Genomic DNA, 8,466 nt, shown 5'->3' with positions numbered 1-8,466 from the left:
ACTCTTTCCTTGTTTTACCAGGAGGGAACTGAAACACAGCAGTGCTCAGAGATTTGCCTAAATTCACAGTAAACCTAAGACAGCACAGAAACCCAACCTCCAGCCTCTTGATGTCCACCAGACCAGATGCTCCCCTGCAGACCAGGCACAGTCCTGTCCCCACTCCCGCTACTTCACCCCCTCTCACCTTTTGTAGGCAGAATGGTCATTTTTGACACTGCACTTCATGTTCTTCAGCTCGTCCAGGACAGCAAACATGTTGATGAACTTGCCCAGGGTGAGGAGATAGGCCTCGGAGACGAAGTCCTTCCTCCGCTCAGCATGACACAGGCGCTTCACCTCACTGCAGAACCGCTCAATAGCCTTGCGCTGGAAAGCAGCAGGATGGGGTCATCCCAGCAGTGGTTCACGCACAGTTATTGCACCACTGCTGGGATCCCACTCCACCCACCCGCTGCCTCCCTCCTTTAACAACAGCATTTTTCTGCTGGAGATGGAGGCTTTGAGGTCCCTTTCTACTGTCACCATAAAACAAAGCAGCATTACATACCGCTGCAGATAAACATCCTCAGTGCTGGAGGGGAGAAAGGAGCTTGAACCCTCTATTTGCACCTGCCCCGAGTGCGATGAGTTTTGCAAGAACAGGCTTATGTGTTTTGGGTGGAGCACAGAGACTTGATATGACATAACACCTACAAATGATGGTGAAGCCCAGTGTCAGGCAGTTATAATGCAGGCAGTGATGGGGAGAGGTCCCTGGAGCCCACAGCAACTCTGTGTTTGCCACGTGGTCATTCCTTTGCGGGATCTAAGCATTATTTTGTCAAGTGCCTCAAGTGTAGCAACTGCTACATTTAAGCTTTGGTGCTCTTTGCCAGCTGACTCCCAAGTTCAGGGGGCTGCCAGTACATCCCTGTTTCTGCTGGCACAGAAGGAGGGTGTCCAGCTGCATGGCTGCACCCCATCCCAGGCACCAGCTGCACCACCAGCCCTCAGCTCTGCCTGGCTTTACTTCAGAGGGATGAGCAGAATGAGCCGTGCTGGCACTGGTGGAGAATAGTTCTTCACATCCACCAGCTAACACCCAGAAAAACGGGAGCCTGTGCCACCTCTTAGCTCCACATAGGGGGGTCTCTGGTCCTCCATGAACTCCACAGGCTGAGGTGTGCTCACTCCCAACTTGTATACAAGATTTTGGGGCTGAGCAAGAGACACACAGATTTTCCTTCATACTTAGGTATCTGCTGGTGGCTGCAAGGAAGAGACCTACTGGGGTGCTCAGCGTCTCTCCATGCTGGCCTATCAGGCAAGGATAGCTTAGGATAAATTGACACCAAAGTAACAAATTATTTTTGCCTCTCCTTGACAACTTACCTGAAAATACATGAACTTCATAAGCTTGGTGACTTCTGGCTCCAGGACTTCCACTGTCTTCTCATAAATTTCCACCCGGTTTGGCTGTTCATTACACTTCACCTGCATTGCAAAGACAAACCATCTTTGTCAGCATCAGAGCTTCCAACACACTCGTGGACTGCAGTGACCACCACCTTCTGCTTGTTTCACAGTGAATCAGGTCCCCATCTGAGAACAACAGAGGGACCTGAGAGGGAGCCTGTTCTCAAGGCAAGAGGTGACAGCAGAAGGGGCTATTTCTCAGGTGTGAAATTCTCTCCACGCACTACGAAAAGGCACAATCCTGACTCTAAGAAATAAAAGTCTTCTAATGCATTTGTCTGACGTAGAACACATGCAACATAGAGTCTGGACTTGCTACACAATGTGGGAATGTTATAAAGTTACCTGAGCATTTCTGTTGCCAATTTCCATGGACACACAAGGCACCAGACTACGGCTCTGCTGTACTATAGCCCTGCTGGGATCATTTTGGTTCTGTCGGCAACCCATTAAGAGTTACTGGGCTTGTGTGTGACTAGCAGCAGTGAAGTGAGTCACCTTCACTGGAATCCTAGGAAGCTAAATTTAAGGACTTGGTCAGCTGTCACCCATCTCATTTCCAAACAGTCACTTGGAGTAACTCCTTGAACTTTTAAGGAAAATCCCAGCTGCCCAGGGCAATGCATCCTGCCCTCCTCCTCCGGTTTTGTTTCCAGTTGTTGCAGACACGAGGCTGTGATGGGGCTGACAGCTCTGGTGCAAATTTAGTAGCCCAGCAGCTGATGCACATGGTGTGAGGGAACAAATCATCTGGCTTTGCACGTGGGAAGATGCCAGAGTAGCTTTGTCCTCTCTGTAGCGGGGAATCTATTGTCCCTGCCCCGGTGTTTCAAACCACAGTTAGGCAATACTGAAGGTCATGAGGATGTAACTCACAGCAGGGAGGACAGCTGCATATTTAGGTGTAGGCTCTGCTCTTCACCTGTAAAACCATGGTCTCTGGAAACTAGACAGTAAGTTCCCCTCCGATTCAAACCATTTTAAGATTCCATGTAACATGGGGAGGTGTACGTGACTGAGCAGCCAGGCTGGGGGACTGAGAACAGAGCCCCTCACCTGCAGCCACGTGCTCCATGGCAACGCACAGGGGTTTCTGCAAGATCCAGTATCTGGTGAATCTATAAATGAACCTTCTGCTGTGGTGGTGTCTGCTTCTCCGTCACACACGGCACTGCCTGCAGCCCCAAGGGGGAGGATGGGGCAGAGAGCAGGGACCCCACTAGCGGTGCTCAGAGGGGTGCAAACATCATGGGAGCGACAGGGATGGGAGGACACTAAAATTCCAAAACAGGTTATCTGTAGCACTGTCTTGCCATCAGCTCAGCCACAGTGTTCTGTTAGCATAGCCAGGAGAGGCAACAGCAGCACAGCATCAAATATAAATGCGAGATAAGCAAATATCCAATCGGTGGCAGAAATCTCTCCGTGGATGGCTCTCATGAGACCATAACCTGAGGGGAACTGAAGTTTGACCTTTCCCGGGGAATCACAAACACAGGCACTGCCAGCCATGTGGAAATATTTTTTCCTCTGTCCTTGGGAGAGTTTCAAACCCTTTTACCCATCGGATTAATGGAAGTGCACTGCACCTGCCCCAGCGCATTGTCAGTCCGCGTTTCTGCAGTGATCCAGCGTATGTTCACACTGCAGAAGACAAGCTCTGAGCTGGAGTCTGAATCACCATCAGTGGAACACGTGGGCAACCTTACTCATGTCTGTAGGTGTTTGCAGGATGAAGCCACCAAAATTCAGGTTGGAGGGAGGACTAGGAAACAGTTGAAATAGAACTAGCAGTGGAGGTGGAGAATGATTAAATGTGGGTGGAGATCAAGATCCTCAGGTACATCTGCAGCAAAAAATGGGATTTGGGGAAAGGTTTCATGCATCCCAGGGCTCCCATGGGAGCAGAGAGAGCACCTTAGAGTCTGGGATGCTGAAACCTGACCAGCTGTGCATGGCAGGAAGAGCCTGAGTCTGCCATGTCTTGAGAGCACCCGCTGTTTTCATCTCAGGCTGCCTGGGCTCCCTTCTTCACAGGAATGTCACTTGGCAATGGGGCAATTTTTAACTGAAGCTGAAGTTCCTGACACCACGTAGTGGTATGACACCACACAATGGTATCAGGAAAGTGTGATACAAACCAATCGGAGGCTTCAGACTGCCTTTGTCTGAAGCAAACTCCATCTCCCCACAACATGAAAGAGAAAAATATCCAAGTGGTGCACTGGGAAGGAAATAACCATGCTGCTTTAATTAAAGCAAAGGGTACCCATTCGCCAGACAGAGAAGTGAATAAACACCCAACTGACAAAACACAGCTCTATCCCAAGCATCATGCAGGACCAGAGCTCAGTCCTGTTATCAGCTGTAGGACAAACAAGCTCGTCCTGTGGGCATGAAATAACAATAAAAGTGCCTTTGGGTGTGACTGCTCTGGGGAGCTTGGGAGGGGCTCACAAAACCAGGAAATGTATATAAGGCAGGAAATGTGTATAAGGCTTGTGGTGAATGTCAATGAGCTGAGGGGCACTGCTAAGAGGAGTCAGGGATGGAGCTTTTATACACGTGAGGGTGCAGAGCACATGCCCTTTGCTAGAGCAGCAGTATAGATCTGGCTACCAGTTGCTGAGACCAGTGGTTGAGACTTTGGTGGGGAGAGGATAATTGAAGAGACAGTGGCCTCTCAACCTTTCTATCTGCTTCAGTCTCCTCTGGTTTTTGTTCTTACATCTCCAGTCCAAACTAAGCCACACTGAAGTCAAAACCAACCAGGTAGCCTGGGAACAGACCTCCTGGGAAGGGCTTAAGTACCTGGGGGATGGCTCGTGAGCAGCTCCTCCACGTGTAAAGCATCACGGCATACTCATGGCCTTCTTCCAGCATTTCATTCTGAAAGATAGAGAGGCATTGCTGGGGCAGGGCACACACTGAAGGCTCAGCGTGCTGGAGCAGTGCACGGGAGACTCACCATGCTGGAATGCACCGTCGCCTGCTCGATGTACCTCGCAATGCCGGTCACAAAGGCATTTCTGTCTTCAAAGTTTGTGTCAAAATTAGCCTATGGGCGAAATGGAGAGATGGAGATTAAAATACAGCTAGTTGTTTGCTCACCTCATACAGTCCAGCACGGGATGTGTTGGTAAAAAGCAGAATCAGCAGGGCTTCTGGGGCATGGGAGCAGCTTACGAACAACTTGAGGTGCTGCATCTCTAGGTCTGAAGCGGATTTGTACATGCAGCCTGAGATGGTTCTGAATCACACATGTTCATGAGAGGAAATCTTGCAGATCACATGTGTGAAAACATGGCAATCAAGGATGACAAGCCTTGTCAAATCAAGCCAAACTCAGGTGGGGATCAGCTACAGGGAGCTGCAGCCACACCAGAGAGCAAACCTAGAGGATTATTCTAAGGATTTTAGCTTGGTAACTCAAAGACAGATGCAGTCTCATTAATTTCTAGTTGTGTTCTGGCTGCTAGGGGAAGACCACATCCTGTCAGCAAGAATTGCAAAGAATAAACACACAGAAAGGGCAGGGAACGAGAGGTCTGGAAAACATAAATACGAAAGTCAGCACTTAATGCAGTTGCTATTATCAGTACTCGTGTTGCCCTTGCAAGCAGATGCTTTGGGATGAACAGTTGTTTTGCAAGCTGAGCTGCTGCTTTGGGTTGGGAGAGGGGAGCAAGAAAGGGCAGGACGGGATGAAAAAGCAGCTCCTGAGCCTCTCTGTGCCAAGTGCTCGTTCACACGCTCTGTGCTCAGGTAATTTCCTCCGTGAAGGCTGGCTGATGGGATCTGCCAGAGGGCAGAGCACACAGAAGTCTCAGACGCCCAGAGCTGCTCCCTGCAATGACATTAGCATTGCAGCAACCGCATTTACCTCAAAAGCTGATCTCCCGAGTAAGAAAGCTGGGAGCACAGAGCCATGGCCCCAGGGCTACGCTTCTTAGTGTCTCCAGGACATTGCATGTGACCAGAAAAGCAGAGGCTGCATGTGCGTTTCTGGATAGCAGGGGAGAGGGCTACATACAAACCAAGGCTGATGAGGAAACAGCCTTGACCAATGTCTCTAGGTCCAGTTTAGGTGAGTTTTCTTAGCCCCAGCGGTGTGCACACACTCATGGCCCTGAAAGAAGGCTGTGCCATACGGCTGGTCCCTGACACCCGCACAAGACACAGGCCAGGAAAGCATAAAAATGCTTTAAAAAAGAGATAAGCAAAAATTATATTAAGATTTTCTGGAGAGAACTGAAATTTGAACAGCCCAGAAGTGCCTTCGCGTCTGATAACCTGTAGAGATACTAATGCTCCTGAGTGAGCCCGCAGTCTGACCCGCTGGAAGAGATACTGTAATTTCAGACCCCTGCGTACACAGCACAGCAATCACTGTGCGGGTGTATTTATACACTGCCGTGGGTAAGGCATGAATTCAGGAGTGGCAGGATGGAGAAAGTAACTCCACATTATATTTAGTCCTGGGTGTGTGCTATAGGGCAGGGTGTGGTGCGGTGGCCAAGCAGCCGAGGCACCCTGCTGCGGATCCAAAAGCAGCACTCTGAGCCTTGCCCTGGGCTCGTGCCAAGCTCTGCTTGGTCAGTGCAGCTGCAGCTAAATCTGTGGTTGTGCAAGGCGAGAAGCGATGGTAGCGACTGCCCTCCCTTGCATGCCATCAGCTCCCCAGACCAGCAGCTCCAGCTGTGCTAGAGGCACAGGCCAGCCAAAGGCAGGCAGAACTTTGATTTTGACCTACTTTTAGATGCGTGCACTACCATAAAAAGGAAGCACAGAAACATATGCACAACAAAACATCGCTGAGAACTTTCTGCTGTTATCACGATCTTATCTCCTGCTTCTTACCCGTTCATGCATCCTGGTCCTCGTTTTTAACTTCTGTACATCTTGCTCAGTCTTTTCACCAATCTCTAGAGCCTTCTGTTTAAAGCCTTTGGGAACAGATTTGTGGCTAGATCTGTTCCAAGCATTTCCTTAAACATGGTGAACCCAGGATGTTTTCAGCTACTTTTCACAGCATCAAGTGCCCATATGCTTTGCACCAGTTACCGGAACGACCCTCCCTGCCCCGCCAGCTCCGGGAGCTGGAGGTACCTGGTACATGATGGAGGAAGGAGGCGGTTCGATGCATGGCTGCTGGTCGGGAAGAGGCAGCTCCTCCAGTAAGTCCACGTTGGACAAGGCATCCTCTAGTGTGACGTGAGTGGTCATGGTTCTGGATGTTCAGTTTCCACACTAAATCCAAAGGAAGAGAGAGAGTGATAGAAACACTGACAGCAGCCACAAGGCCGAGCAGGAAAGTGCCAAAGGATAAAACCAGAACCTCAGCTGGCTGGCACTGCAAGAGATGTGATCCTGGTTTATCTCATTTTCCTTTTCTTGTGTATTTAACCTACTTCTCTATGCCACCTCTCCTCCCGTGATTCAACAGCAGAGAAGGAAAGCAGAATAAGAGGAACACAGCTACCCCCCCATGCCCTTCTCTGCTTAACTCTATGCAAAACCGCTGAAGACAGAGCACAGCTGGGTGCTGCGGTGCAGCTTTAGCAGCCCCAAGTGAAAGCATGTGCTCTGAAATGCAAAACGGCGCTACAAAAATTCTCTCTCGAAACAGCATGACTAGAAAAGCATGACCGATGCTGACACTCACATGCTCTCCTTCCCACATACATGAACGGCGCTGGAAGCTGTAAACAACAAATGGCATTCTCAAAGGTGAACAGGCAGGCGGTGCAGCTTTGGCACCACAAGCAGCAAAAGAAGTTGCTGTTAAAAATTTTCCCTGTTTTTACCATACACGTGGTGTCCCCTGCCCAGCCCCAGCCTGCTGTGGAGCTGCCAACGGTGCCAGCTGCACACAAAATAAAAAGCAAAGGGAATCATTTCTGAAAGCTCACTGGCACTTACCCTGATGGGAACCTCAGGACAAATCTCTTTGTCCCTTAGCTCCTCTGCCATTCGCCTTTGCTGTATGTGCACAGAGAGCTGCTGTCACCCAGGCTGAGCACTTGTATAATCACAGCCACAGGGCTTCCCCAGTTAATACCTAATCCACAGGCAAGAGCTGTGGCTGACCTGGAGCTCCTGTCTCCTAGAAAAACACCCCTCTGCATTTAAACATTTGCAGAGACGACTTGCTTTAAATATTGACATGTCATTTGATCAGCAAATTGCCCCCCCAGTGCTTTTTTCCCACACAGAACCTGTCTAGTTTCAAATGCGAGCCATCCTAATCTGCAAGACAGTAGAGCTCTCTGTATATCACTGTTCCCACCGAGATACCCACACATTTCAATAAAACACTCTGCAACCTTCGCTTTGGCTCAGGCAGCGGACTGAGCTCTTCGCCTGCCTTGTTACAGAGCAGACTTTCCAATCCTTTAATCATCTCTGGCTTTTCTCCAAGCTTGATCCATTTGCAACTTTTTTGCTGAAGTGCGGACTCCGTAGCAGGGCACAAGGCTCTAGTGGCGGCTGCACAAACACCTGATACAACTACAACAGCATCGTAACCTCCCTCTTTCCATACAATCACACCAGCTCCTTTGGTGACACCAGCAGCTCCACAGGCACTCGTATGCATCCCATTACCTGCTACAAATCCCTTAGGACCTCTTCTTTTTTCGACTGAGTCACTTTTTCCAAGAAACATAAGTTTGCTTTTCATTTCCAACCCTGGGAGCATGGAAGGACAATAGACAGATGCACATGCACCCAGCAAGGATCATGGCCAAGGGGGATGCACACCGTGTGCAGTCCTGGGTCAGCTTCATGTTGGCTGACAAGGGATGAGTCTGCTGCTGTGCCTCTTCTCTTTGTTGCTGCCTCTAAGCATGGGCTGAAGGAACGTGTATGAGCCTGGTAAAACCCACTCTACTTCCACAAATGCCTCCTCAATGTACCAAGCAGCTGAGAAACAGGCTTGGTTATACCTGCAGCTGAAGCACCATGAAGTAAGTGCCTGGAAGAAAAAAATATCTCAAGCAGCTCTTT

General features: G+C 49.6%; 1 protein-coding gene across 3 annotated transcripts in view; it reads right to left on the bottom strand.

The window, feature by feature from the left end:
• Positions 1-6,684, bottom strand: part of LOC104490902 (cytoplasmic FMR1-interacting protein 2) — a 44,877-nt gene extending 38,193 nt beyond the window's left edge. For 2 of the 3 annotated variants that reach the window (XM_010133252.1, XM_010133253.1), the window contains exons 1-5: positions 6,568-6,684; positions 4,427-4,516; positions 4,270-4,347; positions 1,375-1,476; positions 188-369 (exon numbers count right to left, since the gene is read on the bottom strand). In XM_010133252.1, coding sequence (XP_010131554.1) covers positions 188-369; positions 1,375-1,476; positions 4,270-4,347; positions 4,427-4,516; positions 6,568-6,684 — 569 coding nt within the window. The remainder of the gene's footprint in view (positions 1-187; positions 370-1,374; positions 1,477-4,269; positions 4,348-4,426; positions 4,517-6,567) is intronic. The other variant, XM_010133255.1, reaches the window with a different exon arrangement.
• Positions 6,685-8,466: the final 1,782 nt, after the last annotated feature.

This window comes from Buceros rhinoceros, unplaced genomic scaffold (genome assembly GCF_000710305.1).
Source record: "Buceros rhinoceros silvestris isolate BGI_N320 unplaced genomic scaffold, ASM71030v1 scaffold7883, whole genome shotgun sequence".
Classification (NCBI taxonomy): Eukaryota; Metazoa; Chordata; class Aves; order Bucerotiformes; family Bucerotidae; genus Buceros; species Buceros rhinoceros.
This window is presented reverse-complemented; position numbering and strand designations above follow the sequence as displayed.